This window comes from Danio rerio, chromosome 5 (genome assembly GCF_052040795.2).
Source record: "Danio rerio strain M-AB ecotype USA chromosome 5, GRCz13ab, whole genome shotgun sequence".
Lineage (NCBI taxonomy): Eukaryota > Metazoa > Chordata > Actinopteri > Cypriniformes > Danionidae > Danio > Danio rerio.
The window spans coordinates 29884814-29902897 of NC_141025.1; the positions used below are offsets into that span (position 1 = coordinate 29884814).

Below are 18084 nucleotides of genomic sequence, written 5' to 3' on the forward strand. Positions count from 1 at the left end.
GGGGGTGGTGGTTCACTAGTCACATAGTGCTGTGTTTGTTTCTGTCATTTTTTTTTATACAATAACCTACGCTGCAACCATAGACTGTAAAATATATGCACGTAGTATCCATGACGTCACCCATAGGTTTCTGATCACTGGCCATTTTTGGTATCCTTGGCTTCTTTTGCAAAGAGGCGGAGAGTGAGCGGAGCTACAGACACCTGCTGGCATTTTGCTTGGACCTGGCTAGACAGACTTTACTTCGGGAAAACGCTTAATACTTTATTACCTGTGACTCGTTTGTGTTCTAACCACATGTGCTTGGTTGTACACTTTATCAATAAAGTGTTTAGACTTTTAAAAACACTGTTGTAATACACTGAGCCACTAAACATTGTTCTTATGACGTTTTACTACAGGAGGAAAACTTGTAAGAAGTCCATAAGGCAACTCACTGTGTAAAGCCACTTTAAACAAAGTGAAGTTTCATAAACTAATTTCGAGAGGAGCACGTGATATGATTGAGCACAGCTGGCCACTCATTTGTAATCAGTAATAATCCAATCCGAGTGATCCTAGCCTACTATAAATGGATCACTCCCTAACTTTTTCCCCTATCTTCATTTTGGAAGACCAAAAGCCAAGAACGTGCAACTGCAATCGAAGCTTGACAAACCAACAAACCAACAAACCAACCAACCAACCAGCAAACAACAAACAACAAACAAGCAAGCAAGCCAGCCTGCCAGCAGTCTAACAACTTTGCATCCAACAAATAAATCGACATAATGGAACCAACAAGCAACAACAACAACGCCTTAACCACCAGCGAGAGCTCCGCTCTCCCCGACACGCCCGCCGCGGCACAACGCTACACAGCCCCGCAAACAAAGGAACCCGAAGCCGATGCCCCTGTGAGAGGCCGCAGGCCAATCCGCGCCGCAACTACACAACGCCGCCAGATTTCTCCGTCTCCAATAACACCAAGCCGTCACCTACCTTCACCAGCTTCCTCGTATGCCTCCGCCAGATCATCATCTCACGTCTCCAACAAGATTACCATCCCTGAGCTCCGGAAAAACCTCTCAGATGCAGGAATCCACATACCTCCACGATGCAATAAAGCTGATCTCCTGAAACTCTACTCCGCTATCGCTCCTCAATCCCCGCCCACCATGGACGCCGCAAGATCTTCCCGGTCACGTCACGCTCCACAAACCACGCCCACCACGGACAATGCAAGATCCTCCCGCTCTCGCCACGCCCCCTATCCTCAACATTCTACTTCACAGACTGAACTTTCTCACCCAGGACAATCAAAGAAAGCCACCCAGAAAAGTTCAACTACCAGCAAGAAAGCATCAAGACCACACATTCAAGAAAGCCGGACCACCCCAGCCATATCATTTCAACACACAGAAACACCTCTCGCCAATATTTCCACTATATCACATGCTAACCAGCCTTTCACCACCTCTCTCACTTGGCCTCCAGCTCCACACTCTAGCTCCACCCCTAGCCCCCCATTACACACCACTGCCATCAGTCATTCTCATTCTCAGCCCCCCATACCTAATCTCCCTCGTACATCTACACAGCTCATTCATACCACCTCTAGCTCCATTCACAACGCTCAACCTCTCTCTAACCCCTTTACTCTCTCTAGCATTCCCCCCTATAACCCTCCCCCTTCCCTTCACCAAGCACTCACTCACTCTTCCAGCACTGATGCAGCTCAACATCCCACTGTCCCTTCACAAATTTCTTCATCACACCCCCCGTACAACCTTTTCACAGCCAACCTCCTCCCAGTGCCACACAACGCTACAGTCCTGGAACCACCACCCGTCTCGAATGCTGCAAAAAACCTCATTTTATCAGGTGCTGACATCGATCTCTCATCACTCCTTTCACCCATTACACCCCCTACGGCAGAACGACAGGTGGATTGCGGCGAATTCACACTCACGCTCAAATCTTCAAACACCACTCAATCACGTACTCTCTCGTTAGCAGAATTTCAGGTAGCATTTTCTAGATTCACTGACATTATTTGCTCTGTATTCCCCCATAGGAGGCGCGAGTTGAACGACTACATGGCCATCATCTCAGAGCTCGCGCTCTCCTATGGAGGTACTCATTTCTATACCTACCACAAATTATTTTCCGCCAAATGCGCTATCCGAGTAACCCAGTGGAATCAGTGTCCTTACTGGGGGGCGTTGGACACTGACCTCCACAACAGGGTTTTTCTAGGTTGCCGCAATCTTTCCTGCGCGGTCTGTCGTTCCTGTCTTCACCCTACCACTTCCTGTCCCTTTATTATTCCCTCTTCAGATAAAGAATCCCCTAACCCAAGATCCACTAGCTACGTTCCCCGTCCTTCTACTTCAGCTATCCCTGCTCTACTTCCTCCTTCTCTTACCTCCTCTCAGCTTTCTTCCTCCTCTAACCCATGCTTTAGTTTCAATATAGGCAGATGCTTCCGTCACCCTTGCAAGTTTCCTCATACATGCAATTATTGCGGGGGAGCGCACGCCCGACTAGTTTGCCCAATCCTGAAGGCTAATAAAAAAATCAAGAAATTATTTATCGACTCCTGTCAATGTGTCTCAAATTGCATCTGAATTATGTTTTCATCCTGACCCTAACCTTTCTGAATTTCTCATTTCAGGTTTATCCTATGGATTCCACCCAGGTGTTTTGACCCTGCCCTCTTACAACCTCGCTTGCCCAAATTTACAATCTGCCATTGCTGAACCAGAAGTTGTAGATCAATTGATCAAAAAAGAGATCGACAACAAATTTATGATCGGTCCTTTTTCCACCCCCCCATTCAGCTCTTTTCGCATCAGCCCTATCGGTGTTGCCACCAGAAAATTTTCTGACAAAAAAACGACTCATAATTGATCTATCATCCCCCCATAACTCCACCTTTTCAAGTATCAATAGCCTAATTGAATCAGACCAATTCTTGCTCAATTACCATGATATCGATCAGGCAATTTGTTTAATCAAATCAGTTGGTCGTAACGCATGGCTTGCTAAAGTCGACATTTCCTCCGCATTTAAAATAATGCCTTTACATCCCGATTTCTGGCATTTGTTTGGCATTAATTGGAGATCCAAATTTTACTTTGCAGTCCGTTTAACCTTCAGATGCAAAAGTAGCCCCAAAATATTTGACATGCTTTCGGAGGCTATATGCTGGATTCTCACTAATAATTATGGCGTGTCGCATCTCATCCACTTACTAGATGACTTTCTCATCATTTCCCTTCCTAGTGAGCCACCCGCAAGACAGTTAGCGATTACTCAGAAAGTCTTCGCTAATCTCGGCATCCCTCTAGCTGAGGAAAAAACGGCCGGCCCTAGCACCTCTCTTGAGTTCCTAGGAATCAAGCTGGATTCTAAAAACTTCCAAGCTTCACTTCCTAAGGAAAAAATTGATCGAATCATTTTCCTTTCATCCATCTTCCTTGAGAAGCAAATTTGCACAAAACGCGAACTTTTGTCCATCCTGGGACACTTGAATTTTGCCATGCGCATAATTCCTCAAGGTCGCCCCTTTGTCTCTCACCTCCTCCAAACTGCAGCTTCCATTAACGGTCTAGAAGAAACTATCCCCCTGTCTGAAGCTTGCCGGAGGGAACTCAGCCTTTGGATTTCCTTCCTTAAATGCTGGAATGGCTGTTCATTTTTCTATAGCGATCTGGTGTTAGCTCCTATAGACATCCATCTGTTCACCGATGCTGCCCCTTCTGTAGGGTTTGGAGGTTATTACCAGGGTCGTTGGTTTGCTTCTCCATGGCCTTCACAAATGCTAGAAATCCCATTGCCCTCTCAATCATCAGCTCTCTTTGAATTATACCCCCTAGTGGCCGCAACTATCATTTGGGGTGACGAATGGTCTGCTTCCAGCATTCTAATTCACAGTGATAATGAAGCAGCTGTTCAATGTGTTAACAAAGGGCGTTCTCATTTCCCTACTTTAATGCCTTTCATTCATCGTCTAGTTTGGACATCAGCTAAAAAACAGTTTATCATTACTGCAAAACATGTACCTGGTTTCAAAAATCAAATTGCTGACTCTCTTTCTCGTTTTTCCTTCCAGAGATTTCGGCAGTTGGCCCCAGAAGCGGATCCACATCCTACTCCCATCCCTCCATATTCAGAGATGATATTGCCCTGAATCATCCCATGCATAACTTACACCAAGCATCCATCTCCCTCATTCTAGAAGCAGTAGCCCCTAGAACTATACAGACTTATCTCACAGCATGGAGCGCTTTCAAAAAGTTCCACACCCAATACAACACAAGTTTTCCCAATTTTTCCCTCCTCACCATTACATCTTTTATCACATACCTACACACTTCCAAAAACATTCAAGCTAGCACTATTAAGAGTTACTTAAGCGGGATTAATTTCTTTCACAAATTGATACATGGCTCCCCAGCTGAATCAATTTCTAACCCCCAAACAGGCCTTCTTATTAAAGGCATCCAGAAAGTACATCCCTCCCCCCCAGACCCTAGGCTTCCCATTACACAAAGAGTCCTCTCCAAATGCATTTCTACCCTCCGCAAAGGTTATATTTCTACAAATACAGATCGCACTCTGGATGCCATGTTTAATCTGGCTTTTTTTGGATTTCTTAGATGCTCTGAATTCACCATAACTTCTAAATTTGATCCATACATTCACCCTACCATCTCAGACCTTACTTTGTTAGATGAGGGAACTCTTTCTTTCCTCATAAAACAAAGCAAAACAGACCAGACACGCAAGGGTCATTTCATCTATATATTCGACCTCCCCTCACCCACACTTCCATTTCAAACACTCAAGGCCTTTCTACTCTTTAGGAAAACACAGAACCCGAGCCCTTTTTCCCCCTTATTTGTAGATGACTCTAATCGCCCAGCATCACGTTTCTGGTTTCAAAGACACCTCAAGGCAGTTCTCAGTCTCTCAGGCTTTCCCTCAGATTCATACTCCAGTCACTCATTTAGGATAGGGGCAGCCACCACAGCATCTCAAAAAGGGCTCTCACAACAACAGATTCAGACTCTGGGAAGATGGTCATCCGATGCCTTCAAAGCATACATCCGTCTCAGCCAAAGGCACCTTAGAGATGCCCAGAGGACTCTCGCCAGTCATCAACCTACTTCTATCCAAGGGCGAGGGCATGACCCAGCCACCTTCCCTTCCTCTTTTCCTTCCTTCTAGACTGAGTACCATCAGTTTTCTCCCCCAATAACATAGTATTGGAGTTCATCCAAGCCCACTTGTCACCCCGCCACCCCGGCCATTTTCTGCAGGAATCTTCACAGCCCCTTCCTGTTTCCTGACTCCTGCCAGACCCTGCCCCCCCCTAAGCTCTGACTTCCGCAGAAGTGTTACCCCGAGCTACGACCCCCGCAGGGGTCGTCTCACCGCCCCTTCCAGGCCTTAGCAATCTTTTTATATATATATATCTATATACACCCGTACATAGATATATATTTATAATAGCGCTGTCACTCCCCCGCTCCATCTCCTAACGGAGTGTTCCTCGAGCACCTAACTCATCCCGTCACCCTCTAACAGGAGTCTTCACCGCCCAAATCCTCTTTCCCAAACTCCTGATAGAGAAGGCCAGCTTGCCCTGTTCCCCGGGCGCCGACCCCCGCAGGGGTCAGTCACTGCCCCCCCCAGGCCACTGAAACTCATTATATATATATATCTATGGACTTTGTTTATAGATATATATTTATATAGAGCGCTGCCACTCCCCGCTCTATCTCTAATTGGAGTGTTCCTCGAGCATCAACTCCAGCAGGAGTTCACCAACTGCCAATCACCCTCTAGCAGAAATCTCCACCGCCCAAATCATTAATCACGATTTCTGCTGGAGATGGCAAATTAAACAAAAAATTGCTGCACCCAACTCCCGCAGCGTCCATTCTGACTCTCAGAAATCTCTTGATCACCCCCTCCAGGCCTTAGATTACCCCATTATATATTTATATATATGTATATACTCTCATATATGCATATATATATTTATATATAGCGCTGTCACTCCCCGCTCTATCTCCATTCGGAGTGTTCCTCGAGCATTTTTCTTGACTCTTTACGAGCCAACCCCGCCCACCCCTTCTGGCCCACCTTCACTAGTATCCCCCAAGCCCTTCCCCCGCTCAGGCTCCAACTAGAGTCTGTTTCAAACTTTGCTACATCTGGAGCCCCCTACTCTTTCTTCTGTTCTTTAAATCACTATATCCAGCAGCCGGATATAGTAAAAAACTTTCTAGCCTTTGGGGGTAGTATTCTTCGAAATACGCGGATGCTGTCCCGAGTCAAAGGCATTTTTTGGGGAAATATCGAGACCTTCCTGATCTCGGATCCTCTGATATGCTTATTGACCGGGCGGGAGCCCTGGGCTCAAATATCTCCGAGCTCAGGGTTCTCTCCCGGGACAGCATGCCAAACCTGCTATAATGCTAAGCATATCTAAGTGTGAACTCTTGAAGTGAAGTTTCATAAACTAATTTCGAGAGGAGCACGTGATATGATTGAGCACAGCTGGCCACTCATTTGTAATCAGTAATAATCCAATCCGAGTGATCCTAGCCTACTATAAATGGATCACTCCCTAACTTTTTCCCCTATCTTCATTTTGGAAGAATCCCCCCTTCCACCCCATCTCCTCCTTTCTTTCCCTCTTCTAAAAGGGGGAAATATCGAGACCTTCCTGATCTCGGATCCTCTGATATGCTTATTGACCGGGCGGGAGCCCTGGGCTCAAATATCTCCGAGCTCAGGGTTCTCTCCCGGGACAGCATGCCAAACCTGCTATAATGCTAAGCATATCTAAGTGTGAACTCTTGAAACAAAAATACGATGAATATGCCGAGTCCAGGGGCTAATCTGCTGGAGTCAGCTGAGGTGAAGAGACGGCGACCAGTGAGACCTAGCTGTCATTCAAGTGGCCAGGCCTTTAATTATGCAAACTTAATATGGCCTAATATAATGGAAACGGATGAGTTATAAAAAAAAAATTCCCCCCTCTCACATTTGTCATGAAGGGTAATATTGGCTATATATGCCAAAATCGTTCTTTGTACCAGGCTGTAAACAACTTTTTTTCTGCTGTAAAGTTGGCCATACTAACGGTGGGCTCAATAGAAATGTTGCTCTATTATGGAGCCAGGACTAGCGGATTTTCGATGAATTGCTGTTCCCCTTCATTTGGGAACTTCGACGTGTAACTGTATAAGCAGACTTTGGGAGTGCTTTAGACAACCAATCTTTTCTGAAGATATAAAAATGGGCCATTGAAATGCCAATTGGCTGTGTAAGTCGGCTGTGTAAGTTAGCTCGTCAGAATTGTTGCTTCAGACCCGATCTGAGACTGAAGAACCCTTCTGCTGAGCTGACTTCCAACATTGAAGAAAGCCTTACCTTCACCAGTGTGGGAGAAGCTGGGTGTCTCGTCCCCTTGGCGTTTCGCTGGTGATCTGAAAGAGCAGTTTACTGAAAAAGCAGAATTCCCTAAGATAGCACACGGTCGTACAGCACGTCTTTTTAAAGATGTCGTTTCAACCGTGCATTTCTGGATGCGGTGGTTTCCTCGCCCTGGATGACAGGCACGAGTATTTCGTCACATGTTCGGGGGTCCAACGTGTTGATGTGGTGCTCGCGGACAGTTCTTGCTCACATTGCGATGGCTTGACTGTTGCGCAACTAAGGGTCGCAGTGAGCTCTTTTATTGGGGCAAGTCACCCCTGCTGCTTCCCGCCAAGCAGTTAGCAGTCGGGTAGACCTGAGAATTACAGTGGGGGCTAATCCGTCGCCTTCGGGCCCGCGGACCCCTCGCTCCCCTCGAGTGCGCTCTGTTTCTGCTTCGAGTGTGAGCGCTGGTCTATCCTCCGGGCTGGCCGTGCTTGCATTAGATGACATCGGGGTCGTGACATCCATCGCTGCATTGGAGGGCGGGCTGACATGCTCCGAGGAAAGTCCGGACCCCCTGCCACCCTGCGGGGTTGTCAGTATGGTTACGGATCTATAATTGGACATGTTAGCTCTGTTATCCTGGGCTGCTTCGGCCGTGGGGCTGGAGATGGCTTGTCTCCCAGAACCCCGGCCGGACCGCTTAGATGGGTGCTATGTGGGGGTGAAGGTGAAGCCTTCTAGACCCCCCGTCCCCTTCTTCCCTGAGGTACACAGAGAGCTCACGCAGGCATGGAGGGCACCTTTTTCTGCCCGGTCCTCGTGCGCTCCCGCTCTCACCTCCCTCTATGATGGAGCTGCCAGGGGATATGAGGTGGTTCCCCTGGGGGAGCGTGCTAGCCGTTCAACTTGTGGTGATTCGCCCAAACTCCCTTCCAAGGCGTGCAGTTTCTCTGAGTCTCTCATGGCCAGAGCCTACTCTGCTGCGGGTCAGGCCGCCTCCGCTCTGCACGCTACGGCCACCTATCAACACTACCAAGCCGAGAAGCTGGCCGAGATGCAGGAGGGAGGTTCTCCCCCAGGCTTGCTGCATGAGCTCCGCACAACCGATTATGCTCTCATGACCACCAAATTGGCTGCTCGTACCCTGGGGAAGACGATGGCCACATTAGTGGTCCAGAAACGGCACATATGGCTGAGCTTGGCTGATATGAGTGACGTTGACAAAGCTCGCTCCCATATCCCAGGCTGTCCTTTTCGGCGACACCGTTGGGTGGTTCACCCAGGAATTCCCCGCGGTGAAAGAGCAGTCCAAGGCGATGGGTGAAGTCATCGATCAGCGGGCTCGGAAAACTGCTCTTCCCACTGCCCCTTCTGCTGCGGCAGCTCCTTGCCGAGGGCGTCCACCCGCGGCTTCAACATCTGCTCCGCTTCCGCTGCCCGCTCCACCGGCAATGCCGAGCCTCCCACGGGACTGCGACGCCACCGCCCCAGGGCGCCGTTAAGTCCGGTAAACGGACCGCGAACCATTCTCGGGACGGCCCATTCGGAGAAGAGGGGACCTGCTCTTTCCTTGTGGGGGGCCGAGGATTATAACATCAGTCCTCAATGACTCTAAACTCATCGTTGCCGGCCTCCGGGCTAACGGCAACCAAATTTCCAAAAGAGCAGTTTCCTCTCTCTACGGATGCGCAAACCCGAGTACTGCCAGTCTGGGATGCTCTGCCTTCCAGCTCGCAGCGCCAAGACACCTCGCCTCAGGCCCTCAGAGTGCAGCAGAACGGACTCCTTTCTCTCACTCTGGCCTCACCGCGGAATCCAGGGAGGAAGGTAAGAGAAATTCTCTTATTTTCAGCTCTTCCTCGGGACGCTTTGCTTCCCGGGATGAGCACTCCCATCCCGGGCTGCCCCTCCGCTGGCACGTCATCAATCGATCCGTTGGTGCCATTAGCGCGGGAACATCCAGGTTACGTATGTAACCCATGTTTCTTGAATAGGGAACAGAGACGTGTGTCTCCACTGCCACAGCACCTGAGTCTCCAGCTGGGAGCTGAGGGATCGGCTCTTCAGCAGGCAAAATTCTGACGAGCTAACTCACACAGCCGACTAATATAGCCCTTATTGGCTCATCAGTTTCAGCTGTGGAGCTAAGCTCCGCCAATTCAATTGGCATTTCATTGGCCCGTTTTTATATCTTCAGAAAAGATTGGTCGTCTAAAGCACTCCCAAAGTCTGTTTATACAGATACACGTCTCCGTTCCCTATTCGGGGAACGTGGGTTACGTACGTAACCTGGACGCTTCAGTTGCTTCTGTATTGGCTTCCTGAGGGAGAGCGGGAGGTTGCCGCTTGGCTGCAACGCAGGACTCATCGGCCATTTGCTATTAAAGGAAGGAGCACCAAAGACTACTAATGTATGGGACTTTTTTCAGACTTTGACAGGGACTTTGTCAGTAATTGTTACTGGTAAGTTGATACCGGTGCTAAATCTATACTTTTAAAACTATACCAGTGCCAAAATGGTGCCTGAACCAATACTTTTTGGCCACAAAATGGTGTATGACTCTAGAAAAATCTGTTTTTGACAAAATCTTTTTAAAAATTATTTGAATAGAACAATATAATTTAAGTTTAAAGTAAACATCAATTCATATTTTGTATATTTGAAATACATTAATATATTTTCTTTGATCATTTGTTGGTTGGCATGAATTTAAGATTTGCGTTATGAAATTACATTAGCTTACGGATTTGATCTGGTACATACCGGTCAAAAGGTACCGGTGCTATAATGGCACCGGGTTTTAGTACCAACCTTCTTGCTTTGAGGCGACAGTGCTAACCACTGAGCCACACATCAGAAAGTAACCATGCAGTAAATAATAACACCTATTTAATTTTCCAACAACTTTCACCAACACAAATCCTCTTTGGTGTTAAAGAGCCCATATTATGGTTCATATTATGGTATTATTCATATAGTGTGTAACACAGCTCTAAGTGAAGTGAAGTATCCAGCTAAGGCTTAAATCTGTAAGAGTACAGTGTTTAAAACGGTTGATTCATCTAAAAAAGAGTCGACTCATAGAGCTTCAAATGAGTCGCCTTGATACCGAGTCATTAGGTGTTTCGCCATGATGTACGAACGAAACCCAAGTTATTCACGTGCACGCGCAAACCCGGGAGATTTCAAACCTGAGGCCCCGCCCTCTGACACAGAAACCCAGACACACACACACATCCACAAACACACACACACCCACAAACACACGCACACAAACATGCCGGTCGATTGAAGTCACACTGCAGATGGATATTATCTAGTCTCTACCCAAAGATGAAACCTCAGCATTATAACCCAGCAGTTGGAAACTACTGGAAACTACATGCTACAAAGAATACTTCATCTGCGTTTGTTAAAGGAAGGATCAGTTAAAGGAAGAGTAACTTACTGCTGGATGTCAGGATAGGTTTCTTCCTCCATTTCTCAAGTGTAAGTACGAGCGATTAAAGTTGCCTCGTTTACTCTAGCTTGCAAATGTATTTAGTTGTGATTTGTTACTTGTAATCGCGTGTACTGTATCAGATTAACTGGCTATATTCTCTTATCGCGTGCAAAGTCACGTTAAAAACGCGACGCGTGCTGCTTTGTTTACGGAGCTCCGTGGACGAGGGTAGTGTGTGTGTGCACGTGCGCTGTCGTCCGGAGGTATGTGTGTGTGTTTGTGTGTGTGTGCGCACGCGCAAGGACGAGGGCAATGTGTGTGTGTGTGTGTGTGTGTCTGTGAAAAGAGCAGAGTGAAACAAGCTATGTGATTTCCTCGACAGTTTTTGGAGTTTTTGCTCAATAAAATAGTCGTCTGAATTTTCAAGTCCATCGTCTGTATTTACATTGACTAACTGGCAGCTAAAATCCATGCCTACACTATCGAGCGTGTATGAACTGTGATTACTTTTATATTGCTGATTAGCTGTTTGGCTTTTCACTCTGACTGAAGGCAGTCGACCAATCGCAACAGGCTGTCATCGGTCCAATCAGCGCAGATTAGCTTCGCGCTAAGGAGGGGTTTGGGAACAAATGAATCACTGGACGATTCATACGGGAGTCTCTGGAATAATTAGGTAAAAATAAATGCAGACTATGAGACCATGAAAGTGTTTTTTAACCTTGCATGCATATTAGACTGTTGTTAGAGACCCTTACAACCAAGATATGACCCTATTTCATGTATAATATGGGCTCTTTAAAAAACAAACTGGTGTTATGCTGCCATATAACAGTCAAATTTTTTTTATATAAATGATTTGCTAATCTTGAAGGTCAATGGCTTTCCTTTCCTTAACCCAGCCCACACACAATCATCTGTGTGTATTTGTGCAGAAAGTGGATCAATGTCGCTTATCACTTATTTGCTGACATGCACCCTTTAAACCAATTGCATAATAATATAGGTCGTCTATTGGGTAATCAAAATATTTTATATAAAATAATATTTGCTGATTGGTCAGCTGTGATGACCTTTCCATTAGACCCTTTACCTTATCAACATCAATGACATGTTAACGCTTTTATTTTTAAAATTGAATAGCTTGGTACTTGTAATCAAACTGTGGTTTTACAAATCAGATTTGATGCACTAAAACCGTTACTACACTTTTAGTACAGTAAATCCCAAATTAATTTTCATAATACATTCATAAACACAATTCAATTAAATAATGATGTGATTAGACTGAAAAATGATTACAGATACAACAAGTGCAAAATGTACAGTCTTCTCCTCATTAAGGTTAAATGCTGATGGCCTGTGACCATTTATTGACTGCTGATTTGAGGACTTTCTTAAAGGTTAATAATTTATTTTCTTATTAAAGTAAAAAAAAAGTAAACAGACTAAAGGTTGTTTTAGGATCAAACAAACTGTAAGAGCTCAGGCTTTATAACTCAGTCTAGTTTTAGAAAAGAGGAACAACAGCTGTCTGAAGAGGTAGGACATTTCTGTGCTTGATTTCTGAATTATTGAATAATTGTGTTTGATAATGTATGTAAATCTGATCTTTTGGATGAACATTAGAAGACAGAAAATACAGCAGTATGATGAGTTGTTCATCGTTACTGATGCGTCAAACTGTCATAAACATGTCCTCATTGTCACCAACATGTTGCTAAACTCTGTTAAATTTCTTCTCAGAGACTTCAAGATCATGGAACAGAACGGTGTATTTTTGTGGATTTGTGGTTTTGCAATAGTTGTCTGTGGGAATCAAGAGACTTTACAACAACCTCCCATTAGCGCTAAACTCCCGTCATTGATAAACATTAACAACGATTTCGCTTTTCACCTGTACAAGAGGCTTATAGAATCGCCTGACTATCAGTCCAAAAACATCTTCTTCTCTCCGTTCACTGTGTCTATGGCCCTTTCTAAGCTTACTTTAGGAGCCGGTGGAGACACCAAACAGCAGCTTCTCAGTGGCATTGGCTACAACAGTGCAATCTTCAGCACTGAGGAAATGCACCAGCTGTTTCACAGTCTCCTGGAAGACATCGGCAATAGGACAGGAGTGGACATCGATATCGGCACTGCTCTTTATGCAAGCGACCGATTTAAGCCTCATTCCAAGTTTCTGGAGGACATGAAGGAGTTTTACCACACTGATGGCTTCACTGTAGATTTCAGGGTCAAAGAAACAGTCGATCAAATTAATAAATATGTGGAGGAAAAAACACATGGAAAAATCAATCAAGCTGTCGATGATCTGGAAAAGGATACTTTGATGTTTCTTCTCACATACATATATTTTAAAGGTAAATGCACAGTCAAACTGTTAGAGTTTAGAAAAATTAGACTTTCTTAAATAATTCCTCTTTTTTTTCTGTAGGAAAATGGGACAAGCCTTTTAACCCAGAAAAAACCTGTGAGAGTACATTTCATATAGATGATAAGACCACCGTTCCAGTGCAAATGATGCACCAGTATGAATACCTCAAAGTCTACTATGATGCTGAACTGTCCATTAAAGTACTCTGTCTTGACTACAACGATTCCTTCTCCATGTTTCTGGCTGTTCCAGATGTTCACATGGGGCGAAAAACCATAGAAGATCTAGAGATGACAATCTCTAGACAACACATTGAAAAGTGGAAGAGAAGTGCTTTTGAAAGGTTTCTTGTCTTCATCAATATTAAGAACATCTCGATTTTTTCATTCAAGTGGTTTAAGTATAGTGCAATTATCAAATGGATTACCCAGTCATCTTTAACCAGTGACTTCTATTTTTCTTGCAGAAAAGTTGACATCTACGTCCCCAAGCTTTCTCTGAAAACATCATACTTCCTGAATGATATTTTGAAAGGAATGGGAATGGCTGATATGTTTTCAGATAAAGCAGACTTTACAGGAGTTTCAGAGGAAAAGATCTTCATTTCAAAGGTAAAGTCTCAAATCCCCAAATGGGTACATTCACACAACATTGTTTTCTAAAATGCCCTTTCCCAGTGTTCTGGGAAACTTTTTAAAAATGGCTTTCAATAAAACAATCTATTTAAATATTTTATTGTAAATATAATCTATTGACTTTAGGTTGTGCATAAAGCCACTCTGGATATCGATGAGAAAGGAACCACCGCAGCAGCAGTGACAACAGTTCAATTCAGACAACTGTCCTACAGCCCATTGAGTACTTTGAGTTTTGATCGTCCATTCATGATCTTTATCACAGATCAAACAAATGACAACATCCTTTTCTTTGGGAAAGTTGTCAACCCAAATGAAAAACCTACTAGCTAATATAACAATACAAATACACAGTTAGTTCGCTTTTCATTGATAGTTAAATGACGACAAAACAAATTGTATATGTATATTTTATGTGCAGTAAATATTAAAAACTGGATGACTAATAATTTTTTTTTTTTCATGACACTGCAGACATTGGAAGGGCTTTTCTTTACCTTTTCAAAATGGCTGCTCTCATTGAATTACTAATATGCTTTTTGGCTAGAAACTATTTCCTAATAGCAAGTTGTGATAGTTGAAATACAATTTTTATCTTTACAAATTTTATTAAATAAAATGTTTTTTTTTTATTGAAAAAGCATAATTACTCATTCCTTATGTTACAAAAAAAAAAGTGTTGAAAATTTGATCCACCAAATATAAAAAGGTGCTATATTCCCAAACATTGTCACATTTTGGTAATATAAAATATATCATGTCTACTACAATGCAAACACAATAGTATTTAACTGATATATTTAATTAATTAAGGACTGAAATGCCATCTTAAAATATATTGTTGGTGTTTTTCAATGACTCATAATCTGTAAACTTCGATCAATTTATGTGTATTTTTAGATGTCAAAAAGAATAGAGGAAAAAGATTGACAAAAAAGTGTCTTGAAAAATACCATCAACAGAATAATAGATGGCAATTAAATGACAAAGCACTTAGGGGAAGATGAAGAGGAGGAATTGACTCATGAGGTGATTATCAAGTGTATTTCAGACAAGTCATCAAGGTCCGAACAACACAAACATAGGACACAGTCAAAAAGCAGTGAGTGAAGGGCAATGAAAAAGGAAAGAATCCAGATAGAGAAAAATACAATATAATGCTACATTTGCTGATTTCATTTAATTTGCTGAGGAAGGCACAAAGATCGACTGGTTTCTGACTGTGCTTGTATTGTGTGGGACCTGAACTTCTGAAGAACAGACACTGCAGAACAATGCACTCGTGTCTGAATCCACAAGTATCACTTTAAAAGGCTGAGAGAGGAGAAAAAGAAACATTACCACACAAACAAGGCATCAAGTCGAAGGTCCACAATGAGAGGGAATAAAAAAATTTAACACCTTTATTCAATACAAACTTTTAAACAACATAACATTTCATTAAGGCAAAACAGTTCCAAATTATGCAATGTTCTCAGCAAAAAAACAACAACAAAAGCAATACATTATTTTTAACTCAAGACAACATATTTTTATACTCCCATATACATTTTTATACTCCAAATGCCTTCAAACTTGTCATTTTCATGGATTAAAAAAATATTTAAATCATGCCTTATCCTTGCTCTTATAAGACATTTAAAAGTCAACTTATTAAATGGTTACATGCAAAATCTTCTGCCTTCTACACCATATCCATATACTAAAAACAGTTTTGCTTGTTCTTATAAATAATTTAACAAAACACCCTTTTTCTTTTATCCATACTTAAAACCAAAGACAGTCTTTGTTCAAACACTTAAATGCACTCCCTAGGGCATATCTACACATTGTAATTTTTCATTATTTATCACTTTTACACAAATTTTATGCAAGTTCATACAGACTGAATAAGAACATAGTCTCTTGTAATCTTTGAAGTCTGTGAAAAGTTTTCCATTCCTGAAAGAGTTTGTTGTATGATCAAACTTTAAAAAACATCCATCATAGCATAAATTCTTGATTCAGTCTCTCTCGATTTTTTAAGCAAGAGATTAACTTTCATTGTTGATCTTATACTCAGTCTTTAAACAACTGCATCAGTATTGTCCTGAGTTTCCCCAGCACTTCTATTATTAGGTTCTTCATTTTTACCATCTTTGCATTAAAAAGCAGCTGTTATAAACCAGGTGATTTATCATCACATAGGTCTAAATATGCACCATCGATTAGTGGTTCTTCTAAAAACCAATGTAGAGACTTGGGAGACACTCTTTTGTTCTTCACTAAACACCAAGCTTTTCTGACAATCTCCTATAGAGATGAACTTTAATTCAAATTTTGAACAGTCCAGGGAAGGCAAGGACCTTTCCAAAACTCATCCACCAAAAAGTTTTCCAAAACCACATCCACAAACTTGCACAAATTGTAGCCTAAAAGCTGCTTTTCTACTCTTCAAATCAATAACACATTCTCCACATTCTTCTTTTAGAAGATATAGCACAGCCTTAGGTACCCAATATAATTTATTCCAGAAAAAAAAATCATTTTGCCTTCTATTTTCTCTAAAACTCCAGCAGGTGCGGCTCTAAACGGATCAAAGTTAATAATTAAGGCCCTTCCCCTTAAAGACATTTTTGGTAACAATTTCCTGCTTTCTAGTCCTGTCACGGTTTATGGATCTGTGTGTTCCTCCTGTATGTTATCTTGCCTTGTGTGTTGTCATGTGTGAGGGTGTGTGTTTGTTTACCTTTTGTGTTGACAGCGTGCTTTAGGATCAGCTGATGTCATCAGTTGACTTAATCATCTTCCAGCTGGTCCTTATTTGCCTGGCTATATATTTCCTCATGTGGTATGTTCTGGTTATCAGTCCGTTGTTTGTCTTGTTTCTGTATGTTGTTTTCCAGAATCCTTCGTTGTTCATTGATGTCTTCATTGTGACCCGTAACTCTCTTGTTTATAACTTTTTTGTCTCCAAGGGCCTGTTTCAGTAAGGAAGTTCAAACAACTCGGAGTTAAAACTTGAACTCTGAGTTGATTTACCGAGAGATTAAAAACTCAGAGTTTTCGGTTTCAGAACAGCTGATCTGAGTTAGGTCAATCAACTTTGAGTAGACCAAGTGTGCCGCAAGCCTACGTTTGAGTGAAGGTTTCGGCCGTTAGATCGCCCCCTGGGGGCTGGCTGCAGTACAAGTCATAAAGCCCGCCTCCTCCGTGTTAATGAAGGAGACTTGAGCCCAAATAAAAAAAAATATTACACTTGCAATAAAATGTCCCGAAAGATAGTTCTGGTCGATTAAGGCACTGGTTATTGTGCTGAAATAGGTGTAGATCCTCATTTTTGTAAACAGTTTGTTTTTAGCAGTAATTTAATGCTGGGCGTGTCATCGTGATTGACAGCTGTGATTGACAGTTTCCCAAAGCGCGGCGTCTGAGCTTCGGCAGGAGACTGAAGTAGACTGAAATGTTATTATTCGATTTCTGTGTTATTTTACCATGACAAAATGAGTTCAGCAGTAAACTATAGTTTCTGACATACATGATCCTGGTGGAACACTGTTTATTCGCTAAGTTCAGGGCTTTTTTCGGGCTTTATTAGTTTGCTGATACACGCCTAGCCACCCAGATAGCAAAACACAGTTCCGGCTAGATTCTCGCCTGCCGGAGACTTATCTCTTAGAGCTCAGACTGACTAATGTTACCTCTGCTGGACCTACTCCGGATGCCTGGACTCACTACCCAATTCCAGCCCGAGTCAATCGAGCCAGATGCGGCGGCCGAGCGAGCAGGCGCTGCCGCATGCGAGCCGGAATCAGCCCGCGACGCCGCGAGTAGGTTATGCGCTGCGGCCTGGAGCTGGCGCGATTGAATATATAAAACCCTCATATTTGTTAACGTTATTACATCCATTTGTGTTGATATGACAGCAAACGCATGCTGAGAAGTTCGGGGGGCGTAGTTGATTTTACATAAAGCGTTTGATTGGAAGCTCGACTCTGCTCATTTTCGCGGCTCCTCCTCTGGCTCCATCAGACAATCCTTCTGCGCATGTCTGGCTCCAATTTCAGCAGTCTTTTGCGACAGTTTGTGCCCGTCAAGCAGGCGTTTTGCCCTCAAGGCGTTCAATGGGAAAAAGGGCTGTCGCGTCGTCCATATTTTTTACAGTCATTGGAGTAGACCAACTCAGAGTTAAGCGCGCGCACCATCACTATAAAAAGGCATTATTAAT

The 18084-nt window shown here is 43.4% G+C and overlaps 1 protein-coding gene across 1 annotated transcript; it reads left to right on the plus strand.

The window, feature by feature from the left end:
* Positions 1-11751: 11751 nt before the first annotated feature.
* On the plus strand, positions 11752-14326 carry LOC147843998 (alpha-1-antiproteinase 2-like). Its single transcript, XM_087253542.1, has 5 exons — positions 11752-12407; positions 12612-13228; positions 13303-13585; positions 13709-13853; positions 14004-14326. Exons 2-5 carry the CDS (start codon positions 12625-12627, stop codon positions 14208-14210), a joined length of 1239 nt encoding a protein of 412 aa, XP_087109668.1. The 5' UTR covers positions 11752-12407; positions 12612-12624; the 3' UTR covers positions 14211-14326.
* The last annotated feature ends 3758 nt before the right edge of the window (positions 14327-18084 follow it).